Source organism: Pseudomassariella vexata (genome assembly GCF_002105095.1).
Source record: "Pseudomassariella vexata strain CBS 129021 chromosome Unknown BCR38scaffold_30, whole genome shotgun sequence".
Taxonomy (NCBI): domain Eukaryota; kingdom Fungi; phylum Ascomycota; class Sordariomycetes; order Amphisphaeriales; family Pseudomassariaceae; genus Pseudomassariella; species Pseudomassariella vexata.
This window is the reverse complement of record NW_024467985.1, coordinates 96061-122766: the sequence shown is the minus strand read 5'-3', so window position 1 is coordinate 122766 and position 26706 is coordinate 96061. Positions and strand designations below refer to the sequence as shown.

The 26706-nt window shown below is 50.8% G+C and overlaps 8 protein-coding genes across 8 annotated transcripts; 2 read left to right on the top strand and 6 right to left on the bottom strand.

The window, feature by feature from the left end:
• Positions 1 to 6422: 6422 nt before the first annotated feature.
• BCR38DRAFT_415121 (uncharacterized protein) lies at positions 6423 to 6978 on the top strand (the record flags this gene model as incomplete). Its single annotated transcript, XM_040859002.1, has 3 exons — positions 6423 to 6679; positions 6787 to 6902; positions 6938 to 6978. The coding sequence occupies 3 exons, from the start codon at positions 6423 to 6425 to the stop codon at positions 6976 to 6978; spliced, it is 414 nt and encodes a 137-aa protein (XP_040709417.1).
• Positions 6979 to 8596: 1618 nt separating this feature from the next.
• BCR38DRAFT_357437 (glycoside hydrolase family 16 protein) lies at positions 8597 to 9509 on the bottom strand (the record flags this gene model as incomplete). Its single annotated transcript, XM_040857105.1, has 2 exons — positions 8597 to 8692; positions 8757 to 9509. 2 exons carry the CDS (start codon positions 9507 to 9509, stop codon positions 8597 to 8599), a joined length of 849 nt encoding a protein of 282 aa, XP_040709416.1.
• An 844-nt stretch (positions 9510 to 10353) lies between these two features.
• Positions 10354 to 11051, bottom strand: BCR38DRAFT_145367 (uncharacterized protein). Its single transcript, XM_040853662.1, has 2 exons — positions 10688 to 11051; positions 10354 to 10627 (listed from the first exon to the last, which is right to left on the bottom strand). Exons 1-2 carry the CDS (start codon positions 10936 to 10938, stop codon positions 10402 to 10404), a joined length of 477 nt encoding a protein of 158 aa, XP_040709415.1. The 5' UTR covers positions 10939 to 11051; the 3' UTR covers positions 10354 to 10401.
• Positions 11052 to 12022: 971 nt separating this feature from the next.
• On the bottom strand, positions 12023 to 12816 carry BCR38DRAFT_145333 (uncharacterized protein). Its single transcript, XM_040853661.1, has one exon. The coding sequence runs from the start codon at positions 12717 to 12719 to the stop codon at positions 12108 to 12110; it is 612 nt and encodes a 203-aa protein (XP_040709414.1). The 5' UTR covers positions 12720 to 12816; the 3' UTR covers positions 12023 to 12107.
• A 1554-nt stretch (positions 12817 to 14370) lies between these two features.
• BCR38DRAFT_415118 (uncharacterized protein) lies at positions 14371 to 15612 on the bottom strand (the record flags this gene model as incomplete). The annotated part of the gene is made up of 5 exons (XM_040859001.1): positions 14371 to 14470; positions 14508 to 14869; positions 14920 to 14954; positions 15154 to 15481; positions 15547 to 15612. The coding sequence occupies 5 exons, from the start codon at positions 15610 to 15612 to the stop codon at positions 14371 to 14373; spliced, it is 891 nt and encodes a 296-aa protein (XP_040709413.1).
• Positions 15613 to 19778: 4166 nt separating this feature from the next.
• BCR38DRAFT_491315 (uncharacterized protein) lies at positions 19779 to 20027 on the bottom strand (the record flags this gene model as incomplete). Its single annotated transcript, XM_040864645.1, has 2 exons — positions 19779 to 19832; positions 19899 to 20027. The coding sequence occupies 2 exons, from the start codon at positions 20025 to 20027 to the stop codon at positions 19779 to 19781; spliced, it is 183 nt and encodes a 60-aa protein (XP_040709412.1).
• Positions 20028 to 20212: 185 nt separating this feature from the next.
• On the top strand, positions 20213 to 21874 carry BCR38DRAFT_479277 (uncharacterized protein; the record flags this gene model as incomplete). The annotated part of the gene is made up of 2 exons (XM_040863140.1): positions 20213 to 20776; positions 20844 to 21874. The coding sequence occupies exons 1-2, from the start codon at positions 20437 to 20439 to the stop codon at positions 21872 to 21874; spliced, it is 1371 nt and encodes a 456-aa protein (XP_040709411.1). The 5' UTR covers positions 20213 to 20436.
• Positions 21875 to 24534: 2660 nt separating this feature from the next.
• Positions 24535 to 25502, bottom strand: BCR38DRAFT_145244 (uncharacterized protein). Its single transcript, XM_040853660.1, has one exon. The coding sequence runs from the start codon at positions 25353 to 25355 to the stop codon at positions 24696 to 24698; it is 660 nt and encodes a 219-aa protein (XP_040709410.1). The 5' UTR covers positions 25356 to 25502; the 3' UTR covers positions 24535 to 24695.
• Positions 25503 to 26706: the final 1204 nt, after the last annotated feature.

Sequence of the window (26706 nt, the reverse complement as noted above, 5' to 3'; positions counted from 1 at the left end):
TAGTCATCCCCTCTTGCTGCATTAAACATCTGAATCTCCTCCTTCAACCCTCAAGTTCCATGTTGGGGTGGTCCGCAAAGATTTTCTGCCAGTTTCATATCAAGATAACAATCACTCGCGCCCAAAATGCCCAGGTTAGTGGTCCATCCCGTCTTCCCAACAGACCTCGCTCAGCGACACAGAATAAATTACAAGCGGCCCAGACGCCAAACCTGAAATCGAAGCCATGATATCTTGGTTTAACGATGCAGTGAAATCCATCGAGGTCAGAGGTGGGCTGAAGAACCCTTCCGAGGAAACTGAAGTCAAGATGAACTTTTACGACCCTAACAAAACAACGACCGAAGACAAATAGGCGCTCCATGAGGAGACAACCTGATGACGGTGCATCCATAAAAAAAGGAAACTGCATACGTTCGTCTTACAAAGATTTCCGTCACCCACGGCCTGCTCGAGGAGCCCACCATCTGCAAGATCGCCCCCTTCTTCACTGTCAAGAAGGACAGCATGACGTAGGTGACGGGACGGGTGCAGTCGTGTCACCTTTACGCCAACAGATTTGCGACCGAGATACGGCAGCTCCAGGGGGAGTGGAGATCATGGGTGAGGAGACTCGGAATCTGTGGCGGAGCGGAAGCAAAGGATGAGGGGAGGGGAAATTGCAGATGAATGCAGATGGGATGTTGTGTGAGACCTTATAACTACCAAAAATACCTCATTCTATAGCGAGTGGGTCCCTCGTCTTTTGACGGTCAATTTGGCCCAACATGTTGTGGGCCAAGGTCGAGGTGGATGAAAAGGAAACGGATGCCCATATACGGGAGGTTGACAAGGAAAGGAAATGGGGAAGGGTGCGCAGGATCATGGAGGGAATGAAAAGAGGATCCAGGATAAAGTTCGGGGACTTGGGAATGTTTTGGGCATATTGTGGTATGTCAGCAAGGTTTTTCATTATTTTCTTACCCTATGTATTGATAGCTGAGACTATGGAATCAGGTGAGTGAAATCGGGGGATGATATACTCGTCGGGCTTACAAGAAGGACCGAGGTTTCATAAAATGCAATGCAACTATCCTGTCCATAAATGATATCAACTATCATGGTGGTTGATAGACCTGTGGCTTCCATATCCACCCCAGACAACAGCTACAGTCCCCTGGTCTTCCTTCTCGTGCTCACAGTCGTGTCACTCGTATTACATATCCTCATCGTCCATCTGCTTTGGATGATTGCATGCTTCAGACAGAGGAGTAAATTAAATCATGACCGATGTGTCCTGGCTGTTAGCGATCTTGGGTTGGTCTTGACTGGCGACGCGTTCGGGTTGGCGATGCGCCTTCTTGTGTGGTGTATTGCCACTCGCAAGGTTCAATGAATGGTCAAGTCTCAACAGGAAGGTTCTATCTGTTTGGGGGTTTGATGGGTAAGTGTCTCATTTGTCCCAAGTTCTTAGGCAATCTTGACCACATATCGCTTGATGATTTGACGCGGCATGATCATGATGGCTTGTAATGAATGTGGTGATGAGTGACGTGGAGCAGATACAGGTTAGGAGGTTGGGGCTGGCTGATTATCGACTGCTTGAATTGGATTGGGGGGGTTCACATTATTCCATAGAGAAGTTAAAGTACTTATCTAGGACAAATATTCTTCGTTTTGGGATACGGGGGTTTTTATTTTCATATAACGTAGTCCACGGTCCAATTGCACACTTTGGCAGACCTTATACGACAATGTATAAGTTAATTCAACCACAACGCCTATCATCAATTGAAACTACTCAGAATCGTTATCTTCAGACGTCTCTACATCATTTCTACAAGTGCGCGCATTATGTCCGGGCTCGCCGCAGATTCTACAGCGCCGTACACGCGCAATTCGCCGCCTCGTACGACCACTAATTTGACGAAATTCGTCATGTAACTGCCCATCAACCTCTCATTGAGACTGTATGTCCTGTCCAGCTTGTATACGAAGTGACCCTCCACTCTGTAGCTGTTTTTTCTTCGCACGGCGACGTCGACTTAAGGTCTCATTTGCCTTTCGAAGTGATTCGACCTCGCCTTCTAAAAGGGCAAGCCGATGCATAACCTTCGTTGTACCTCGCGCAATCTGATCTATTCCAGCAAAAATTGACGTTGGTGAGCTATTTTGATGTCGTACAATCCTATTTTTCACATAATCGGTTTGTGATTGGGCTTCGGTTGGGTTGTTCAGAGTCTGACAAACATGTATTGGAAGAGCAGCGCCTACGTGAAAAGGAGCAGTGTACACGTTTGTCAGACTCTTCGCGTCGACCCTGCTCCTCTTCACGTCGGCGCTGCTCTTCTAATGCACGTTTGTCAGACTCTTCGCGACGGATCCGCTCCTCCTTGATTTGCTGTGTCAATCGGGCGAAATTTTCCTCCATGATGCCATGGTATGGGGTGTTTGAGAAGAGTATAGTTAAGCAGGTGGGTGGAGACCACAGGTTTAAGTGTATGACGCGATGACGATATCTACAAACACGGCGTGGGAAGAAAGTTGTTTGGGATGAGAATGCATCGGCACATCTTACCATTATATACTCAGGTATAAGGTAGTCCATGCACCGGCGTTACGTCAGGATGTGAATAATCCGTACTATGAACCTACTTGACCCTCCACCGCCAATCATGTAGCTGGCATTAATATTTGAAGGGAGGGCGCGGCGTCCTATGGCGCTACTGAGCCACGGCCAATTACGTATTGAGCTCCCACTCTTCTGCTGATGGCTTGCATGTCTCCGTCGAATCCAGAGCAGCATCAGATATGGATGCCGTCACTGGCTTCGCTTTCGGCATGCTGACAGGCACCATAGTAGAGATTTGGCTTGCCTTTTTGTTCGTTGCTTGCGGATGCTGTTGTTGGGCTTGTGGAGGCAATAACTCGGCTACAGGTCGTGCTGGCATTCGGATGCGAAGATGGGCAGTGTGCTACCCTGGGTAGCCGCGGACTGTCGCAGGGATGGTTGGGGAAGTGGCTTGTCTGCAGTCTGTGCCGGCATTCGAATGTGAGGGTGGACAGTCCCTAAGGTAGCCGCGGGCTGTGGTTGACGTTGTTGAAGAATTGATTTGGCTGGCATTTTGGTGTGACGACGAACAAGGTTGCTAGCCTGCGCGGAGAATCAGAGCTTAGGTAACACCACAAATGGGAAAATAGACCGCTTTCAACTCAATGAACGGATCGCAAAGGCGGGGCATGCTGGACTTGAGCACCATCGCAGATAGTATAGTAGTAGTCCATTTCGAAGGTGCGAAGGCAAGGGTGTCTGGATATGTCAAGGATTCGAATTTTCACGTTGCGAAGATTGAATCTGCTTGGCTGGGGGAGTTTGTATCTACGTATGCGGCCTTGAAGTCAAACTTGGGCCTTCCTCTATTGTTAGTTCGTGACCAAGACATGGTCACACCAAGTGACAAAGGTGGCGCTCTTAGGAGAATCGTGCTCTCCTTAGTACCACTTCATTCATTCAACCATTGTCCAACAGACTAACCGCATTGACCACCTTTTTGCACAGGCCGTAGCAGCTCATCGGTACGGTATCAAGGGGACTACCGTATTCGTCACGGTAATTCGCATCGCGACGCGGCCTCCAGGCAACAAAAGTTGACTCCAGAACAAGGAGGTTATCGTGAACTGGATCCTACACGAAGAAGTGTGTGGACGGGCTCCTAGCAAGCGTTATGTGGCCGACTTCGCTGCCGAAATCCTCCTTGCTCAAGGGGATAACAATACACTCGGCCAACACTGGGTGGATCACTTCGTTAGCCGCCATCCACAGATACGTACCAAAATTGGGCGCGTCGTAGATGCTAGCCGAGTTAGAGCGTCCGATTCGACCAAGATCCGAGACTTTCTGGCTGGCGGAAGACTGGTATATGGCCCCTAGGCTCCGAAGGACTAGTCGACGTATCTTGTGATCCTCCGGAGCCTCATACACCAGATCCTCCGCCTCATATATCACCACCTTTAGTTGCTTTTACTCCTCAGAAAGCGCAGCAACTATCTAGCCAACTACAGTCGAAAGAGAAAGCCGAGGGCGGGGTATCTCGTAAAATTCGTACTCTAGTAGGCAAGGCAGGCAAGGCCCTTACACTCCAGGCCGCCGAGAATGCCAAATTACGTATCGAAAACGAGCAACTATATAAAGAACTCGATACATACGCTCCAGATATACGCCAGCCCGTCGAGCCAGACCCGAATAAAGTATCGTTAACTTATCAGCGATCCGAACAGCCCAGGACAAGCGAAATAAGCGAATACGGCCTATTTTACCGGATAAGCAGTTAAAAATTGATACTTTTCTCGAAGGAAGGGTCCCTCCTAAAAAGAGGGGTCGAAAGAATATATCTAAGTCTTCGGACACTTAAATTAAGTATGTTCCGTATATAAATAATATGGACGAAGAATTTAGGTTGATTCAGTTAGACCCTGCAAAATGGGGGTGTATGCAAAAAGGTGGTCAATGCGGTTAGATGCTTTGTGTCCGTCAATACATATTCATGTAGCTAATTAACTGATCCACCGGGTGTTCCTGCCCTCAACGTAGCCAGATCATCATAGCAACCGGCTCATCGACATAAAGCAGATAATTGCTTAATAAATTGAAGACACGGCTCTGGCGAAAAATAGGGTTATCCAGAGGGCTACGGAGCGGAGTACTCCATAATTTAGGCAGTGGTTCTGATAACGATATCATTAAGCATGACTTTTGATTCTGTCCACTCTGCAAGCAGTTGCCACTTTTCACAGACGTAGTTCATCTCGTCTTGTACCTTCCTCATACGGATCTAACTGTCCATTTCGATAGAATGAGTGCAGTCCACCGATTTCTGCAGATATCATGTACTAAACCCGTTGCTCATCTCCAATTCAGATGTCCAATCCGTCCCGTCCATGTGTCCTTCCGCTGCCACACCACTATGCTCTAGTGGTAGACGTTTGAGGTTTTTGGTTGCAATCCCCTAACAATCCGTACCGATCCCTACAGCCGAACATTCGCTAAAACCGGCTTCGCTAAGCACAAAGGTAACGAGGGCCCTGACGATGCGGACACCGAGTCCCAGGGAGTGCAAGACATCACTCTGGTCTTATACAAGCGCAAATAAATAATGAGGCTGGTTTCGGTGGAGGTGATTTATCACCTAGGTTGCATCGAGACCAAGAGTCCTGATCGCGCCTTCGAGGAGAAGTCTTCCAAGCTGGTGAAGGTCGTGATGACGGACTACAGATTCCCATCAACGTGTGAAGGCCGTCATTGTGCCATATTTACAGTGGCCAAGAAGCTACTATTGGACAGAACCCCAGCTATCATAGACAAGAAAGACGTACACTTTTTCGAGAGGGTTCCCCAGATGGAGACGGCTCGTTCTGAAGCCGAATAAGAGTGGGAAAAATGGATGACAATGGAGGATAGAGTTCAGATCTTCTGGGAGAGAATGCGTGCTGGGCTTGATAGAAAGTTCGAGGGTCCCGATGGGATTCAGGCCACAATTGCGCGCAATTGCGGACGCGACTCATTCCATCTGCGGTGCACTGAGTTTTCAGGCGACGTAGATGTTGACCGCAAGGGTGTTTTTGCCGAGTTTACGCAGCTATGGAGGGGATATATTCCACTGGAACTCTTCATGCTGCGGAGGTGGTAGCTTTCCTCGGAATAACGTGCATTTGATCTTCTTGCAGAACAATGAATCGGGACGATAACTACCGGTGGGTAGATGTTTGCCTTTCCAGTTCCAATGGAACAATAATGATTTTCAAGTCCTAACTTGTTGAGACAATGTAGAAGTAAATAATGCAAGTGCCAGCAGCTTTATGTCATATAATGTAAGAGTTAGCAGATGTCCATACAATGGGTACAGTCGGTGCTCAGGAGTAGGCGCATACAGACATATATGAGACATACATGGCTGGGCCATGCCAGCTTGATGCCTAGTTACTAGATCCCAAGAAAGCTTCAACTATCCATGACGATCTGAACTGGAAGGTTCCGAATCGGCTGCATAAGCCAGTACTTTTCCCCCTTTCGCCGCTAGAAATGTTGCACAACAGCCTACTTGATGTCGGTTCTGTTTCACTAAACGAACTTGAGATTATATCCCTGCCTTGCAAACAATCCAACACATTATTTTGACTGGCATGCTCCGCCAACATGTGATATAGAGTGGCAAGCGAGGGCCAACAATAGGAAAATCTAGGAGTGAATTTCTCGAAGTTATCCTCCTCTGCAATCCCACGCATTGTTGGCTATCCATTCGATTGTTTGCTGTCTTGCCTTTCCCAAATACAAAAGTTGTCTCCTTTCAGGATTCAGTCACTCCGAACAGACCCCAACATCAACCTACCCTTCCCTCCATACTTCATCCTACCAGGACCAACACCAACGAAATACCATCATCATCATGTGTCTCATCCCCAGCCTTCTCACAGCGACCCTGCTCGCACTCTTCGCCACCGTTCTCGCCGATGGCGGCTACGCCTCGCCTGGTGAGGATCAATGCAAGGTCATCGAGCTCTGGTGGGGCAGGGACAACAACGAGGCCATCCAGGTCATCGCCGACTGTCCCGTCTACCAGGGGGAGAAGTCCTACTATTGTAGCAAGCTACCTCTGGACAAGTGTTTCGGTAACATCCAAGGACAGCTGAAGCCCATTCGCAAGTGAGTTCTGCTACATCATCAACTTTGGGGGTTGAAGTCCATCGTGCTCATCTTTCCGTTCTTGCCTTTGACGTAGTCGCATTGTTGACTGTATATTTTTCACTTAGCGGCGGCTTCTCGAGCTCCTGCCATGACTGCAAACTGGAGAGCACCAAGCTGTCTTGCTACTGCGAGCGTAGCAATACCGACACGGCCCGGTGGCAATACACGGAGATCGAGACGAGTAAGTCCTAGCTAACGCTTCGCCATGTCCTCTAGTCGGACAAGCGACCACTAACCCAACGTGTTACTGCGATTAGATGACTTCATTTCCAACCAGAATAGTCTTCTCATGTGTGAAGAGCAGAGCGGATGCCATTGCCAATTATGGGATGAAGAGCCACCCTGTACTTGAGTGATTCGTGTCCACTGGACCAACCAATGTATAATCCAACTCTTGTATTACGGCACTAGATGGGCTGTGCAGTCATCAGCTGGACCTTGTCGCCGTTTTCTTGCAAGATTTCTTACAGGGACTGGATCGTAGATGTTGTATCGACCGTAGAGCTGAATAAAGGAGCCCAGAGATCGTGGCTTACTAACAATTTCGATACTGGTGACTCTAACTCTTTCATCCCCTTCCGCTAAAAGGGGCGGAATTTAGTTCCTAGAGCGAAGAATACATATCGCGTCACTATAGGTGCGGTGTCAGAACCCATTCGCATAATGTCTCTCATCTCAAATTCCAATCCCGCTGATTCCATGGAGTCAGTTGAGTCGTCGCTTTATCTACGGGAAACTATGCCTCTTATCTAGTTATAACACAGTCGTGACCAATCTGCTATTTGGTACCAGATAGGTAATACGCGAAGACCATGTCCCCACCCCATCGAGCAACTCTCCCAGCGGTGCGGTCCTCCTTGTCGTTAGCTTCAATTTGCATAACATGCAATCTTATACTACCCACCCTCACCCACTTCTCTATTCTTCCTTGTTCCCGTCGTCGACAGGCCACGCTCCGATCTATGAACTGGAAATACCCAGATAAACCTTACACGATGGGTGCTGATGGAAATAGAGTCGGGAAAACCCAACCCAGACCACCAGTTCCTCCCACCGGAATAAGAGAATAAGAAACAGACTAAGAGATTAAGGTTAGATGACAGATTGTGATCGCCTGCTGGGGTGTTCTCTTTGGCGTCTCTGCGTACTTAAGCACATCATCCCGCGAGGTTGGGGCCGAGCCATTACTTGTTCAGATCTGCCACTAGAAAACTCTCAGTTATTCTGTTAATCCGCTTGAGATCCACTTCCAGAAATCAATGTGCCACTGGGTCGATAAAATGCCACCTTCATCTGGTCACAAGCATGAGACCTCCAGTGGCGGTTCATACCGCAGCTTACTCCAATGCCACGTATCGATCACGGTATCATCAAGCCCGAGGTTTGGAATACGTGTGGTGGGATCTGAAAAAGAGCTCTTCCATTTTGAACAGACTGACTATAAGGTATATTATATATATATATATATAAAGATATACCGAGATCGCGGTCTCAATATCTAGCCAGATTTCTTCCACCAGCCCACAGCTGCTGTGACGTCGTTGACGCTCCCCCAAAACAAATATATTGCCGTACAAAGCAATATATTCATGTCGCTCGCCATTTCTTGACGGGCTGCAGAATTGACCAAAGGTAAAAAGGAGGTGGTATCTCAGCAATTCGAAAAAAAAAACTCCAAGCAGTCCAATTCGCTAGACGAAGAATCTCAAGCGTCTTGACTTATAACGAAACGCCGTGTTGCCGTATGTACACCCTGCGCCGGTCTATATATCCCTCCCTCGCTTGCTTGAATTGGTGTGTGTCGTGACTCATGCAGTATGCTTGATTGATGATGTGCGATGCCACCGTTGGATGGTGGCAGAGTGGATCACACAGCTACGTCGATTGGTATACGGCGACGTACTGGACCTCCATCATGGAGCCGAAGCCATCCTCGGTCTCATCGTTGGGGTCACCGGGCCAGCTACCACCCTGCTATGGCGTTAGCGAATCGTATTCGGCGATTTAACCATATTCGGAGAAAGAAAATACTTACAACTGCAACGTTCATGAGGACATAAAGCGGGCTGTGAGCGATAGTCGCCCAGATGCCCAAGTCATTGATGTCAGACCCGGTGAGGGTGTAGAATACGGAGCCATCCAAGATCCACTGGATGGTCTGCTGGGTCCAGTCGAGGTTGGTACGATCGATCTTGAGAGCCCAGGTGTGAAAGCCGTCATCGGGGATGGCGACCGACTTCTGCGCACCCGTGTACTCGTTGCAAGGGCCACCCGTCTCGTCGGGGCCGCAGTGGGCCGTGCCGTAGCCCGTCATCACGCCGTTGACCTGCTCCATAATGTCGAGCTCGCCGCACATGGGCCAGCCCGTACCATGGCGCACGGCATCGCCCAAAGTCCAGAAGGCAGGCCAGAGACCTTGCTTGTTCGAGGCAGCGTTGGTGCCCAGGCCGATGCTGGCCTGGATGATCATGCTCTTGCCGGCCGTTGCCATCCACGAGTCCTTGGTTTCTATGCGACCTGACGTCCACTTGCCCCCGGTGGCTCTGCGGGGGATGAACTGAACTGTGCCTCCGCCACTGATCTGGAGGTTTCGGCTGTCTGATGTGTAGTCTTGGACCTCCTGGTTGGTGTCGATGGAGTCCATGATATCCCATACAGCAGTGTCCGGCGTGGCTCCCGCGGTGCCGGCGAAAGTTTCCGACCAGGCAAGGTTGTAGCCCGAGATGGCAGGGGCAGCAATGGCCGCGGCCAGAGCTGGGAGGAAGGGAAGGAGAGTAGTCGACCGCATCTTGCGTGGGTCAAGTCGAGTTGAGCTGAGTTGAGCTGAGGGGTGTGAGGGGGTGTCCGTCCGTCTGGTTGACCGGAGGGAGGTACTTTATGATAGAGTCCTACTACGGAAAGGTCCACAATGGGGAATGTATTCGCTGGCACAACCCAATATCGTTGAAAACAATGTGGAGATGTGTGCTACGGTGACGCACAAAGCAAGACCCGGCTAGCAGGAGGTGGAGAAGAGATATTCGGTGAAGAAAGAATGAATGACGAGGTTAAACGGGGTCAAGGTGTGACCAGACGACAAGGTAAAGAATGTATGTGCTCGGCAATAACGAAAGACCGGAGCAACGAAAGCGAATGTGAAGATGTAAAAATCAACGTGGGAACATCAGAGACCAGAGGAGTCGTTCTTGGACGCGGCGGAAGCACTCGACTTCTAATAAAGATTGCCTGGCTTCGGCACTGACGCCACTACACTAGGCAAGAGAGCAAGGGGATGTGGCTCCACATGGCAGAATACCATGTACCGAGAGCTAGGCGATAGGTACGAAGAAACCCGCCATGGGCCTGGCCGCACTTGCGCATGCGAGTCCTCGTTGTGTCAGCCGTGCCCGAACGACATGGGCGAGAAAAGATGGGAAAGTCGACGACCAAACAAAGCTTGTCGTCCAAAACCGGAAATGAAAAATGGGAAAGGCAGGGGGGCGACGTCCTGCTATGCTTGGGACAGGGCGGGCAGAACAGGGGACGGAGCTACACGTCTCCAAGCGTGCAGGTTGTTGGCGGATGAAATACCCCATTTTAGGTGACTGATCAACGCATGATGCAAATTGTGCAGTACCGGTTTACTTCGACGAGGGTATCACTACCCTGCGCAGCACTGAAAACGAGTGGAAGACCAAGTATTATGGGGGCTGTAGCCCACAACCAATCTGCATGTCTGGAGAGGTGTATGCGCAGGTGGATAACTGGGCGGTGTTGGAGCTCCTGAATTCCTGAAGCGACGACGGTGACCCTTGCCAATATGTGGGATATAGCGGACCCTGGGAGGGCTGGCCACGAATGTCCAAAAACTTCAGCAGAAGAGGTCCAATCATCATGGCTGGTTGGCTGCCTCTGAGAAACAAGCCTGTCTTCGAAGCCCTGCGTTAGCATGAATGCCCAAGAGCTCCAGTTGCCACTGACCAAAATGAGAAAGAGCCGGAGAGTGAAGACACACGACAGCGGCAAATGGCTCCAGGGTGTCGCGCACGAGAGACCATAGCCAGAAGAGTGCTCGAGTGGAACACTAGTTCCGTGGGAGGATCGAGAAATCCATACGTTGATCCCTCGTCGTCTTGAAGTTCGGCCAGCCGCATGTGGAGAAGAAGAATAGGCTGGCCGGCTGGTGGTTGGAGATCTGAAGAAAGGCCAAGAGCTGTCGGGAAAAGGAAGATCAACATTGGACGGATTGGTACCTGCGCTGGCTCCGATTCGCGCCAAGATCTTTGGCCAAGACCGGCGTGCTTTGCTGGGATGTTGATTTGACACTGAACCGGCGATTAATTGACCGGGCTAAAACCGTCCTTGAGCGTCCCTGCAATATCTTAGGGCAATTTCAGCCATATTCAAGCGCATGGTTCTCAACCTGCCAGCACAACAGCCGGGCTTCACACACGCCCAAGCAGGTTAAATGTAGAGAGAAACCGGATGCGACTTGATGCGCTCTGCTCTCGCATTGACGAGAGCCTGTCGATTTATGACTGTTAGCGTGGTAGCAGACGACTCCTTTTGTTGGTTTTTTTTGCTAGATTGTTTTTTCATCTCAGGATCAGGCTGGCGCCAAACAAACCCCGCCGAAGCTGACGGTGAGCCGGTCACCTGGGTCTGCCTGGGAGCGCATGAGCCTCCTGAAGTCTGAACAGAGGTCTGCAGTCCATCGCCACGAACGGGATAAATGCGTGACAGCGGCTTTGTTGCATCGAAACTTTCGCTTGCGTACCCACCCATTTCCAGAAGCCAAGGACCTGCCGTGCCCTTTTCACTGACAGATTGGCAAGAGACGCAGTATGATCCTGTCGAACTATCTCGCGCTGCCCCCCTCCTGCATTTAGGCGCATTCCGTCTCGAGAACTCGGATCCAGTCAATCGGCATCCCTTAGGACGCCGACAGATCCTCCTGCATGCGAGTCGACTCGATGCGCGAAGAATGGCAGCGCGCCACTGGATTGACAACAAAGTCCGGATGGAGGGCAGAAGCGACGTGCTAATGCAGCGTATTTTGTAGTTCAGGGGCTGGTGTTTCGGCGAAACGAGGCATGCGCAACCCAAATGAACCAACGAACCCATCTGGGCAACAGCAAGTTCGTTTCATTGCATCAATTGGACCAGAGTCGCACTACCCTGCAGCGGCATTCAGGGGACGCGCCTCGGCACCTCGGTTCTCTGGGGCTGCGCCAACGAGAAGCAAAGCGCCGGACAGCAGTGCATCAAACCGATAAGGACGGTCCTAATTGTGGATATTCCTGGCTGATACACTGATATACACTTGACTTGGAAATTTCCCCATCATCGGAATACTGACTCAGTTCCTTCGTACGCCGTCGAGGGCATGTAGGGGTCTGTCTATTTCTCATGTGTTGCACCAGGACAGGCCCAGCCAAGCTCCTCTGGTCGTGCCTCCACGTTGCTCTGCACGATCCGATCTGAAACAAGGCGCCATTTCTTTTCTGCAAGACACATCTTCCCAGCCCCGCCTCGCTAGACTTGTGAGCTGTCTTACACCAAGACAAATCTGACTACTTCCATGCTTCATGCCCATTTTCGTGTCTTTGATTTCTCCTTCTGTCGCAGTTGCAGCCGCATCATCATCATCATCATCATCATTACGATCACGCCAACGCCAAAACGCCGGCGGTTTCCTTCTGGCTTGGACCGGCGATCTCCCGGCCTGGCTCGATCGGGAAATTTGGGGGTCAAGACCCGGCCGTGCATATTGTGCGCTTTTATGCCTCGCCAGCCCTCGCCAGGGCTCGATCACATTGGGATTCAGGCACGGACGGGGCTGTTGCTGAGCAATACGGTCGCGGCGGGGTTTATCGCATCTTTTACAGGCCATTGTTTCCACAAGGCTGATGTCAAGATTGCCATGATATGCGTTCACGTCTCCCACGTATAAGACAACCCTTGGGTTATAATAGGAGGCGCAGTGCCGGTCCTGGAAACTGGGACCCCTCTCCCGCATGGACGTTTCCGGTGGCGGCTCTGTTGTGGCTTTCCCCACGTAATGCTCCAATTAAGTAATCAACACGAGAACGCGGCTCCTTTCTTCACCGCACGAGCAGTGGGTATGTTCTATGTTGGGAACACGATACCCTGAGGCGCAAAAGCAGCTTCGAAGTTCCAGCTCTTTCCAGAACACTTGCCATAGGCCCTATTATGTCTGTTCCCGCAAAGGTCCCGCAAAGTTCCGAGGTTCAAGAAGAAGCGGTGGTCGCCCGTCAGCTGGTGGTGAACTGGGACCATCCTGGTAAATCAAGTCGGGTATGCCCCCTTCCGGTGGGTAACAAGATGCCAACACAGCAAGTTTTTCTCTCAACCAACATGCCTGGCTGCCAACGTCTCCAACGTCTGCCAACATCCATAACCACATCCCCCGGAATTCTCCCCAATTCGTGCGACTGTCAACTTGTGGGCATAGCAACAGCGCAAGCGCAACTCGCACTGGCCGCACGCCGTCACATCTAGAGAAAAGCAGGAAGATAATCCATCCACCCACCTGGCATGTGACGGGAGTGCACCAGGGCCTATCAACCGACCCAGCCAAGAAGCTTCATCTACCGTCGGCAGCTCAATGTCGCATTAGAACGAATTTGGCCGTGGATAAATTGCTCCGTATATTGCGGCGCTATGTGTGTTCTGGTGCTTTGCAGCATGGATGCTCTCGTGCTGTCGGTTGCGTGCAGCGTTCGTCGTAGGGAGGCGAGCTGCACGCTAGACTTTATTCTGACGTCTGCTGTCAGGGTGAGACGGGCATGCACTTTCGCGGTTGGTTAGGCCATGGAGCGGATGCATATCAAGTGAACACGGGATGGGATTACGGGCATGTAGTACGACAAAGCTAAGCTTCCTGGCTTGCCCAACAAACAGTCTGGAGTTAGAAATGGTTGACACTCGGGCTCTGTTTACAGTGTCCAATGGAAGCATGTGATGAATTTCGGAACCGTAATGATGTCCTGTTGAAGGCTCGGCAATATGTCTTTCAAACCGAGTCTCAGCGCCAGCTCTACCCTCGGTCGTGCATATATCATGAAGACGCTGAGACCTGCTCCAGAAGAAAACCATCTCTACTGTGTATCATCCGAGCCGAAATGCTCATGGGTGAAGATAGGAGCTACGTAAATGCTCGACACACAACGCAATATAGGTCTAGGAACTAGGCTCAAACTATTTGAGTAGACATGAACAGGTGTAAACAGGCAAGAATCATCGCCGCTGGACAGGGTCTCTTGGCTATTCTAGTCGTTGCCGAGGACTGCACCGCAACTTTCGTGACATGTCTCTGTCTACCTTGGGCTAAACGATGTGGCGTTAGAGCGGCCAACGACCTGCTACGTCCTTTACAAGGACAAGCTCGACGGGTACCATCAATAGTTTCATTCTGAAGAGCATATACCGAAAATTCCAAATTTTCAATGGCATGAGACAGACCTCTCTGGGACTCCGAGCAGTGACCTTTTATGCCTCTGTCCGAGTATGCCGCACCTTTGTGGGTATCATTGGCCCCCAACATGTCTTTATTGCTGCATGATGCAGTGTCATATACTACACGTGATGAGCTTATAGATAGTGGGTGGAATGTATCGATATATTGGATGATGAGTGTTGGTCGCACACTACGTGGCACCGCCGCCGCATCCGGCTTTGTCCATCTCGCTTATACAGCCGACGACTTCTGGTTGAGTATCAACTACTCCCCGAGACAGAGAACATTTTCTAGCCCCAGCCACTCAATCAGGAAGGAAAAACATACTGCATCTTGTCCGCGTTCATTGAGCACAAATTTGCTGTCGAATATTCCCGAGCCCCTTGGTCCCATCCCGCACCCTCGTCTCCGTACTCATTGCTCGATTTGCGCAACGAAATCCAGCTCATCCCACCACCCGTCTTGATTCCCCAGGTATGTCCCCTCTGAGGTTCTTTTCGGTCAGCTCCTCCACTCAGAGCTCTCCTTGGTCGATGGTTTCGTCTCCGCAGCACCCTCTTCCGCCCCCTCATCCGAAATCCCTTGAAGCCGAGTACTGCAGTACCATCATCTATGCCAGCACAGTAGCCGATTGAACTGTTTCGTCTGATAGCGGCTCTCTGACCGGTTGATGTAGGCTTGACACGGGCCTGGACTCTGTCTTGAGGTGCGGCCCCAGCGTCTCGATCCAGTCACACACCGTCTCTAGCTTGTATTCTTTTTGGTTGGCATGCACTTGAGTGCATCAGCAATAAGCTCCATGACTATGTTGGCTGGGTCAAGGACGCGGCGGGTCCAAGCAAGTGTGAGGAAAGCGTTGAATATCGTGTAGGGGAGGCCTTGGAATTCATAGGGTTTCTTCACGTAGGCTGTGTTCATGATTAATGTCAGTGCGAGTGATTGCTTGACGTATTATTCTTGTGGTCATCCATACGCATAAGTGCCAATGTAACACAAGCTGATGTGATTGGGGAGTTCATCCTGTATCGATTGTTCACGTTCTCCATGAGCCTCATGACTTGATCCGGATAGTAACCCAACGCCGTAGGCCTGAGATACATGCTAGCCACGCCATTCACAATGATCACTAGCACAAGGTCATCATGTTGATCGCCAGACCAGCCGTATCGTGTGTCGTTTAGATCCCTCGCTCGTTGAATGACCTGGGGCACGACATAGCCGAATAGCTCGTAGTCGGGGCCGGCTCTTTTATGGCGGATGATGGCTTGCCCGACCAGGATGATATTGATAACGTCCTCGATCTGCAACAAATTGTTTGAAGATGTGATCATTCTCTAATAACTTCCAACAGCAGTGATATAGATACCGTGACTCTTTGGCTTGGTGTCAAGTGTTGTTCGCCGCGAAGTGCTGGCCTATTTGTATATTCCATTTTCTTTTATCCATCTGGGTGCTGCCTCCTGCTTCTCATCAGAATTAATGGCCATGGGATTGGCATTTGTGACTGCGTTTCTTCGATTTTGGATGTTGGCAGCGGTGATGTTGGTGGATCTTCGCGAACTTGCCGTATCCGACGTGCTTCTCTCAGTGGCCGGACCGTTGGCACTGCACCAATCGCCCATGTGACCATAATGTGGTCAATTCTCATCCTTCTTCTTTTGCACTCGACCCCTTTTATTCAATCTCCGTTGTATTTACTTTCTCTACTGGTTGAAACCGAAAGTTTCGGCCCGTCTGCGAGCCATGCTTAGTCTCGTGGCTCTGTCTTCGCTATACTCGACAATATTTGCCCTAATCACCTATTACGGCTTCTTACGCTGGATTTAGACCCAGGAAAATTCCGTAGCGCTCGGCAATGTTTTGGGTTTGGGGCTTTTCTCTCAATACGTTGGTGATGTTGTGGTCGTAGATTCATATTCACGGCGGCCTATCTGCGCCATTCCTCCGGTAGTCCTGCCATGGTTTTCAACAACGGCGGGCATGGAAATTCCTGGAAATTCCTAGCAGCTTAAACTGGTATGTATTCCGCCATGTTCTCATTCTACTTCTTCTCTTTCACATAATGAATAATCCCAGAAGTCAGGTTTCTAGTAATGATTCCCGTACCGCCCCGAGCAAGCCTAACTGGCCTGTCCTCCCGACGAATTCTTACCCGGCGCCTAGGTAGCACCTAGTAAATGTACCTCGCCACAACTGCCAAATCTACACACTGCATCAATATCAACACAGAGATTATTACGGCCCCTTCGAGATCCTTGCTCGGCTTCCAAAGTATGATGCGGGTTGAATAGCAAGTTTTCTCTTCTGTATAGTGGTACGTCTGCGCAACGGTTTTCGTTACATGAGACTTGCTGGAAAAGCATATGGCGGTCTGCAAGACGTACTCAGCGTGGTCTGTGTTGTTTAAAATGCGGATCTGGCAAGCAATGACCAAGGTGAGGTGGTCGACGAGATTGCCCTCCAAGTCTTCGCTGTAAGGTAGGGCTTAGCGAGATCGGACACAAACTGAGAGCAAAATGTTTCACGCCCGCCGTTGAACAGGCTGAGATGCTCGAGCTGGGAAAGGGGGATTCTGCCATGGGTGCCCATTCCATAAACACTTGGAAAACTTGGAAAGCAGGGAGATTCAAGGTGTGGCTCATCAGAGAACCAAAGAAGGAGTAATTGCGAAAGAGTGCCTCGGCCCAAGTTCTCAAAGGTCCCTAGAAAGACACGCAACTGTTGTGAAAAGGTTCGGTCTAAGTGCGAGCGCAGGGGAGTTGGCCGGTGTCAGTGACAGAACCAGACGGTGGGTTTCTGCAAATGGGATGATAGTCGATGGTCCAAAGGGGCACTTGAGTAACTCGTTATGTTGGAAGAAATACTCTGCTGTTGGCCGCAGTCCGAGAGCGACATCCAGGCAATCATTGAAGTCATTCTCCATAGTTCGGCGTTTGGCCACTCGTCAATTAAGGGGCCATAGACATGGTCATTTCTCAGCTCGAAATACACTCTTTGTTGAGGACGCTGTACAATGCAAATTGAAGTTTGTAGATTTGAGTATCCCGTTGAATATGCACGTAGTTTGGTATTCCAGGGACAGTTCCGCAGTAATGTCTTGTCTACCCCGATCGGCGTCCATGGAAAGACCCTCAGGTTTCCCGGCATGCAGAAGCTTATCCGGAAATTCGACATGTCTACGGCAGTAATCAGCGGTTTTGCACTGGGCAAGGTGATGGGAGTTTCCAAAGCAGAATCTTCTCACTTTTACTGATTAGTTGATTCGTATGACATGCTCCTTTATAATTCCCGTCCAGGTGCCATTCTCAAGAGCGCTGGCAAGAAAACACGATCCGAATACGCTCCTTTTTTCTTCACAACGACTGTTTCCCAGTAGAAGAGACGTCTTTCCAATGATTTTATAAACCCGCCGGCTCAGTGTCGGAGCCAACCATGGTCTTAAAACCCCCCACCACAACTACTGCGAAGTCTGTTCAGGCAAGAGACGGCGGTGGTTTATTCGATTGTAACAGAGCAGATAAAATAGGCTGTTGAGTGGCACCGTGGATATGTCAGCGTCTAGTTATCACGATTCGATGATCAGTAGAGTACCTACCTATTCCAATGAGCAGAGCGCCCAACCACAGAAAGCGGCTACTCTTTTCCCTACGGCGGGCGCTTCACAATATTTCTATATCCGTCCATCCACTTTCAACTAAAGCGAACTGCTGCTACACGTAACGCTCTAGCCAGGAAATCGCCTCTGCGTGTACTCAGTGGGCGCGTGAGCAAGCAGAGGCGAAGTGATGGGGATCGCCAAAACCCAGAGATGGAGTCCATGATATCCACACATACCAGAACGCTAGCCACAGACAGAAACCCTGAGGGTAACATATTGCCACGTTGGTCTCAGTAGGTCGATGCATACAGGGGTTGGATGCCCAGCACGCATTTAGCACCCATGTTACCATGAAAGTCGGCAGGTAGAAGACCAGAAGCTAGATTGGCATCTTCCTGTGTCTCAGCGACCATTCAGTGTTCTTCATGGGATCATATGTCTTCGGCACCGTGGTGTTTGTGAGCGCAGGATAACTTGAGTTTAGAGCCGCCGAGCTCGCGGCCAACAGTCGTGCGCCTTCGTTGCCCTGACTTGTATTCTGTACCGTAGGCCCTTCGGGAGCGGCAATACGATGAGCGGAGACTAGACTACACGATCTTGGTGCTATAGGTGATCTCGACCCAGGAGAAAGAGGGCTTGGAGACGTTGAATCAGACCATGGGCGACAGATGTCGCACTCTTTGCTACAGCAAAGAGACCCAGGCTGATACTGAGAGTTCACTGTGTATTTGGACCTGATTTGATGCTAATACCGCCAATATGGGACTGTTTTCTCTACCACAGTTCTTTGCCAGCTATAAGTCGAACACATGTTTACCTGAGTGAGGTCTTCAATTTCACACAGAATCAACAAACGTATTAAACAGTCTCCAGCTACCCCCAAATTTATACGAAGGCCAAAAAAGTATGTATTTTTTCTCTTCTCTGATGGTTACTTCTGGTTTGAGGCGGGGTTTTGTAGGTCTTCGGCCCTGCCACTTGACCGTACCTTCCCATCTCCCCCCTATCCTCAGCGAACATAAACCGACCAATTCATGACTTCATCAACCTCATAGTTGAAATAGATTCAACTAGTCGCACTGCCAAGCCGACACCTTCTGTCTACTCAACCGTTGAACTTGATCATAGCTGCACGCATGCTCCCCCATTTCCCAAAACTGTAGTTGGAACCCCAGGATCGTATCAAGGAGCTCGCTTTTCTCTTCAAAGACCATGAGGTGCTTTGGGCCAATATGCGGGTAAAGAGACGTGCCAAAGTCATCAGGCGCTCTAGCATGGTAGACCATTGCCATCAGGGTTCCTACTACACCATGTTTGGGCGGATTGTTCCATCCACCTCAAAGAGCAGCACCAAGCCAGGAGCAGTTTCCGTCCTCGCTTACATCTGACAGTGACCTCACGCCATCCGCTGATACTTTGGCCTAAGAAACAATGTCAGTGCGAGCCCGCAGGGAGTAATTATGCAACTGCTACAGTGTTACCTGCATCCGTGGCGCTTGTGACCTCGTTATCGTCTACGACGGGATTGGGGTAGCTTGCCAGTGCGTCGAAGGCCGGGGCAGTTGTTGACTTGAGAGAATCCGATTTACCTGATTTATATTTCAACCCGGAATCTTGACTTCCGGATCCATTGCTGGATAATTAGAATCATCAGGAGTTGGCAAAAGTCTCGATGGCAACTGGCCGTCCAACCGGTTGGTTATACAAGTTCGTGTCGTTTTGTTACTGAGTAAAGGAGATGTGCCTCTCCTGCGCCTAGTTCACACATGAGTACAGAAACGACCTGTCCAGCCACATATGCAAATGCATCCATTCGGCCATGATGCAGACCAGAGCCGCCACTATGGTACACGCCGATTCGTTTCCCCTCGAGTCGGTATATCATTACACCCTTCTACATCCTCCTGTCACGTCTCGCCACGAATGAATTCGCCGCATTTATGCCCTATAGAGGGCGTCGTTAGGGGGTACGGTCAACCAGGCAGTCGTTCAGGGTACACTCACGGAGGGAGGAGGAACTCAGCCCACGGACTGGCGATGAATGCTACGGCGGCCTGCGGAAAAAAAATTCAGCTTTTCCACTCCAGTTCATGTGAATGTAGATGACTTAAAGGACATACACCAAAGATGGCTATGCTTCGCACCATGGTGGCATTGTCGGGCGATGTGATGGTGTCGTAGGTCAAGCCGATGTAACCCCTGGACTGGGATGCCCGACGGGAGTCACTTTGGATTCGCTTGGTTGGCATGATGTGTAATTTGAGGAATTCGAAATTAGGGTGTAGGCTGATCGGTTTCTGTTGTTGTGAAGGGCGAATGTTGATTCAAGAGCCAATGCGACGTAGGACCCGAGAATGACGATATTTCATAAAACGAAAAAGTTCAAATGCGTGAGGCTGAGACAAGAGAGAGCTCAAGCCACAGTTGAGGTGCGGTGCTTACTTGCGGTGGAACAGGAGCCAAATGTGGCTGCCCTTTGATGGCGTCACATGGCGGCGCAAATCAATCTGAGGTCGACTACAAACCATTCGCAGTGCGCTTCCGCTTTCATGAAGACATTGAATTCCAAGACGAAGACTAGCCCCCAACTTCAACATGAAAAAACAACCTCATGATCGCTTTCATGAGACTCTTACCCCGAAGTCTCACATCTGAATAATGGCCACAGCAACCCCATCCAATTTCTCCACCTCTGGCGGCTTCATCCGCCCCCACAACACCACCGCCCTGCCCTCGCCAGCTCCAAGTACAGCATCAGCCCGCGCCGCCGCCGGTCTTCCACGTCCTCGTTCCAAGCCCCTCGTCCCGGGATCTCGGAAAGAAGAGTATGCGCGTCAATATGTCTCGCAGCGCATGCTGCACATCTCGCGGCGCTTTCACAAGAAGCTTGGCGGCGCGTTTGCCGACCCGGACGATCCAACGGCCGGATACGTTGCCTTTGACGACATCTGTGACGATCTGAGCGGGGTGGTGGATGTCCTCTGGTTCTCGGGGACTCGTGAGTTTACTCATTGTGCCTTTTGGATTGCGCTCGAGAGGTTGATGCTGACAATGAAATGGTTCAGCCAATATCCAAATCCCCTTCCTCCTCGATGTCGCATTAGCTATAACCGAGTACCTACCCGCCTTTCCTCCAGCGCCGCGCCCGACTTTCACTCTTCTTAAGAAGCTCGACCACTGCTTTGCTAGCCTGCTTAGTGGAAAAGACATCCGCACCCACCAGCCGCTGACCGGGCTCGAGCCCGCGCTGCTCAGTCGTCGCGGCATGACGCGCACCGACATGGTGCGCTGCAAGAGCTTAGCCGATGAGACGCGACTGCAGGTCGCCAACAAGATGAGCGGCGAGGCCGACGTTGATACGTACTTGTCTGATGACGACGACTTTGAGCTGGGAGGAAAGAGGCAGGGTATCCGCCATGATGGACATCTTGCGGAGAAGACTGAGATTGCCGAAGAGACGGACGAGGGGACGTCTACAGCGGATGACACAGAATCAAGGGACAGTGCCGACTCGTCTGCCTGGACAGTGAAATCTGAGGACAATAACGACAGTGACTATCTGCCGCCGGCCTCGACGAGACGAAAGGGGAAATCATCTGGCGATAATTATGTACCGACGGCCCCGAGGACGCGAAAGCGCAAAGCGGGCGACGAAAATGGGGAGACCCAGACAGCTTCTCTATCTCCCAAACGACAAAAGACGGTATCACCGCCAATCAAAATGGAAAATCTCACGCCGGTGATATTCTCGACAGCACCGCCAGCAGCAGAGGGAAACAGGGCCAGCAATGGGGGTCAATTTCAATGGAGTGTGGACGAGGATTCGGATCTTGACGATGAAGATGATGAAATTGCCCGTCAGGCTTCCTCTCCCGCTATAAGCTTAGGGAACGCCGGGACGCAGCAACGACAAGGAACACCCCAAAGTAGAGCTTCAGCTGTGGATGAAGTGGAGTCAGAACGAGAGGAAGAACTGCCCAGTGACGAGGATGATGAGTTTCACATGAATGTAGCTAAAGTCTACGAAAAGACCATTGTCGAGATTGGGAATAGGTTGGGCCAAACATCTTTAGAATCTCTCGTCGATTACATTTAATACGCTCTATTGTTTTCGCATTGTACTATGATGAACAAAACTACTGACTCCCGGCTACTGCAATATTGCAGGTGTATCGTGTATTTTCAAAAATCCGGATCGGACTCCTCCTATTTACGACATATTAGACTACTTACCGTTAAAGTCATCACTCTCAAAGTGAATGTTAGACTTGGCCAAACCTTGAGAAGGCAATCGTGAGCGAGTCAGATTCGGTTCGTGGAATTGGAACTGAGCCTACTGCCGGAGGGCATATGACCAGGTGGTGATACGGACGGGTTACTCTGATTTGAAGCAGGCGCCGCAGACTTCATGCCGACCCCCATCATTACAGGCGACTGGCCTGGAAGCACTCGCCCCCGTGAGTGATACTATTAGGTACTTTTACGCCTACCTAGAACAATGATTTACTCTGTTCTAGCTATCGTCGGTTTGGATCAGGTCTCTGGCGGCGAACGGCACAGGTACGAGGGTGTGGTTCTGCTTAATGAGAAGGTCAGCGTCAATCCAAGGCAGAGCTTGCAAGTATAAAAAGATACAATCGCCGGGTTTCAGAGACTGTGTAACATGGTATGTTGTCGTCGTAGCTATCTTTTGGATAGCTCTGGTCTAGAGCTAAGTGAATCATCATAAAAGAGGCGGGGGAGGCAAGCAACTGCTTGCCACTTGGTAGAAAGTGTAACACAATGGAAGAACTGGCTTACCTGTTTAATCAATTTGGTGGTGGCTGGTTTCTGTCGCGTTCCGTCTCGCCTGGTGCTTTGTCGGGTTAGTCGTCTGCTGGCCCGCGGAAGTCGCTCGCAACGGACGAGAGCTTGAATCCGGCTTGCAACACACTGCTTTGTTCTCAGACTACTACTACTCGCTACCTCTCACTCCCCCCCTCCGCGCGATCCGTGGACATGCGAGGATCAATGCTATCGCAGCGCGTTTTCCACCAGTCTGCTGTACGTCCCCTCATGTCTTTTTTCCTCGGTGAGTCTCGAATGTTTGCGTTTCAGTCATCGTATCCGGTTCGGATCGTAGGAGGGTGACAGAGAATCGAAGTCCAAAATTGAGGCTGACCAGGCCGAAAGAAAAGATAAAGAATGGGATCAGGTATACAGTTTTCAAAGATGACGCACAAACTTTTTCCTCGTTGCCGCCAGAATCAGAATCCTTCCCCCGTAATGTTTGTCTTCCATTAAAGCGGTCAAGTGCTGGTGGTGGTACAGGATTTCACGCGTAGTAGAATGTCGAAGCCAACCCGGATCAATCCAATAGCGCCAGTTGTTTCGTTCAGAGTGGTCTTTCCATGTTGCGTGCGTTGTATACGTCATGAGTCATGCGAAATAATGCGAAAAAAATACCAGAAGGAAAAGGGTGAGGGAAATTAATGGACACGCGCCCCGTACGCCCAGAAACTCGCAAGAGAATGCGGAAATCCGATGAGTATTGCCAAGATGGAAGGTGTGCTTGTGGGGGATCCAGATTGAGTCGGGAACTTCGCAGTGCCCAAACAGTGTTTAAATGTCGTCAATGAGATGGGTAAACAAATGAGCGAAGAGTTGCGAAACCCTGGATCGTCCGATGAGCCATCATGCTTTTCAAATTCAGACTCACTGTCCGAGTATGACCTCTTTGGGTGTAAAATGGGGGTTTTTTTTGATGGGTGTGCAGATCGTCATGGGCGTTTTCTGACATGCAGGATGCACAGATCACTGATTCATATCGTCGTGGCATGAGTCCCTTATACAACCACCTTGACTTGTCGGAACCGCAGATGCTGTTCGCAGACCTTCTTAGCCAGATTATGCGACGGGAGGGATGGCAGGGGCGGCGACTGCGGGTATGTCGACATCAACAGGAGCGCCCAAGTCGCCGTTGGCGGCCTTCTGAGGGCAGTCTCGAGAGATATGGCCAGCCTCGCCGCATTGGTAGCAGGTCTTGCCAGCAGTGTTCAGGGGTCCTCCGTTGGGCGCAGTACAGTCTCGCGAAATGTGACCCAGCTTACCGCAGGCGTAGCACTTCATGGCTTGAGCCTGGCAGTCGCGGGCAAAGTGGTTGGGACCGCCGCACTTGTAGCAGGTGGCAGGGCGGGGGCCACCGGTGAAAGCACCACGTGCTCCGAAGCCACCTCCAAATCCACCGCGACCGACAGGTGCACCGCGGCCCACGCCAGGACCGACACCAGCACCAGCAGGGTTAGGGCAGGATCGAGCCAAGTGGCCGGGCTGGCCACAATTGTAGCAGCGGCTGCTGGTACCAGCACCGCTCAGGCGCAAAGTAGGGCAGTCTGCCTGCACATGGCCGAGGCCTTGGCAATGGTAGCACTGCTTGGCCTCGGTAGTGCGAGGAAGAGGGCACTGGTTAGACTCGTGTCCTTGAATCGAGGATCAGCAGGTTGCGGCATTACATGGACGTATTACTCTCATACCTGGCTGCTTGCAGTTGTAGCAGAGGCGCTCCGCAGAAGAGCACACCTCGGCGTAGTGGCCGACGTTGCCACACTTGTAACATGCGCGACGCGATAGAGACGACATGGCTAGCAGTGTATGAGTCTGTTCAGTTCCGTCATCAGCACGACACTTCACGTAAGCTTGATCTCCAACTGTCCACTCCTTGATGACCCGTTTGCAGCGGTGTGGTAGGCCGGTGTGGTTGCCCCGGTCCTGGTCCAGTGGAAGCGATTCTTCAGTCGACGTCGCCGACATGATATTGACCAGTCCTGCTAACAGTGAAGACTTCTTCTTGCCTGTATTTGAGCCAATGTCGCAAGTGTTGTGCATGTGTCCTAGAGGCCGGAAACGCACCCCACGAATACTTTTTGACCGTGACCGGTTCAATGTGGGTGTAAACGATGCTGTCGCACAACGGCAAACGGACCAAGTTTTCTAGAACCTGCAGGGTGCATGTACAAGTAGCACAACAAGCCCATTTTGCTGGCCCAACTCGTTTTCGCAAGCCGTACGGTCCTGTTGGTTGTGGCATCGCACAATGAGGTGCCAGGACATGGCGATTGCGCATTTGGGTGATATGGCCACATTGTCAACAGGCCGACATACATCCATGTGTCGGTGTGAGGCGCGCAATTGTAACGATTCGTTCGGTCCGGGTCTTGGATTTCTCGGCGTGTGTTTCGAAGGCAAGTCCAGTGTTGTATTATCCAGCTGAGCAAAAAGCACACTATTCCGCGGATGCGACGAAAGTGTTTGTCGCGAGACACAGTAGGGTCGAGTCGATACGTTTGGATGCTGTCGCAAGTAGCCCTCAAGGTTCCCAGCGACAGGCGCCAAGTGGAACAGACATTGAGTTGCGTCTGACTTTGGGTCCACGGACTTCCTTTCAGTGGCGACAGGCACCGCACAACCGGCAAACGGGTTCTTGAAGCGTTGAAAAACGCAGACGCAGAAAAAAATAGAGACCCTCTTAAGGTTAGGTACTCACCTCTTTCAGGAACCTTCCCAGATAATCGGTAATCCTTCAACTTTCCTGACCGCATGAACAACCTTCGCTTCTTCCTAGCGACGACGGCACCGAATCTACAACCACCAAATAGAAGTGTGATATTCGACGAGAGACAGAGGATGTGAGAAGGGGGAAAGAGGAGGAACGAGCGACCGGAAAGAGGAGAAGGGAAAAGTTCAAGAAAACCCAGCGGGCAAGACCCAGTGAGCTTGCAGGGAAGGAAGGAGCAAAACTTTGTGGACCCGCACGGGCTAATGGCTCCTGGTGTACAAAGCAAAGACTTGCCTCTTTGCTGGATTTGCTTATTTAGAACTTTTCAGAGGCGCCAATCAAGCCCTGTCCAGCCCTGTCGGCGCGGCTTTAGCTGCCAAATTGCTTGATTCCTGCGACGCCGCTTATGTACCTGACAGGTAGCTCGGTCCCCTCTTCGCCTAACGTCTGACGATGACTTCGCTTTTCGAACCCTCGAGTACCCACTTTCGCATTTCATCACCGGCAGGAACCACCAGGAACTAGCAGAAACCAGCAAGAACCCCTGCCCAAAGACTTCTGCTACGCATTACTTCTGGCATTTTGCACCTGCTGACCCAGTGCGCTAGCTACTTATATACACGTAGCACATTCCTGCACTTAACTTAGCGAAAGCCATCCCTCGTCCCTTCAGCTCCCCCTGTGGACATTTACTTTCTCTGTCTTCAGAGTTCGTCGAGCGAGTCAAGACACGACGAAGCTGCAAACCTTGTACACTAAAGCCTCGGGCATTTGAGTTTTCACCATGTTACAAGCCCAAAGGCATGAGCTGAACGACAGCGAATGCATCTCAATTTGGTCTCCCGAGGCTTGCGAGGGGCATATCTGGGAAATCGGCCCAAGTGCGCCCCACTTGATTACATCGTGGGCCAGAACCTGGAACAACGATGATGCAGTAGAAAGAAATTTCAGCAGCGGCCTTACCACGCCTCCTCTGTTTCCAGGTATCTACGCATGAATTCGGACGGGCTACACAAAACACTCAGCATTGTTTAATTATTTCTGGCTTACTGGTGCAGTGAATCGGGCAACAAGTTTCAACTTTGCGCGCTTCCCCGCCGCGCGATCAAATTCCGAGTAGTTTCCAAACCCCTGTTCTGCCAGACCAATGACATAGCCGTCGCAAAGCAAGCTCGGAAGCCCAAAAACGAGCCAAGCGGCTGCACGTTGGTTGGTCCCAAATGTGACGATCCGTTGGAAGCAAGAGCCGAATTGAATACCATACTACACACACAAAGGGACAGGCGGCTACAAGTCAAAACTTCGCCACATCTTCGGGAAATCGGGTTAACTGCCTCAAAGGGGAAAGCCCGTACCAGATATGTGTAATAATTGCATTAAAATTGAGTTGCGCC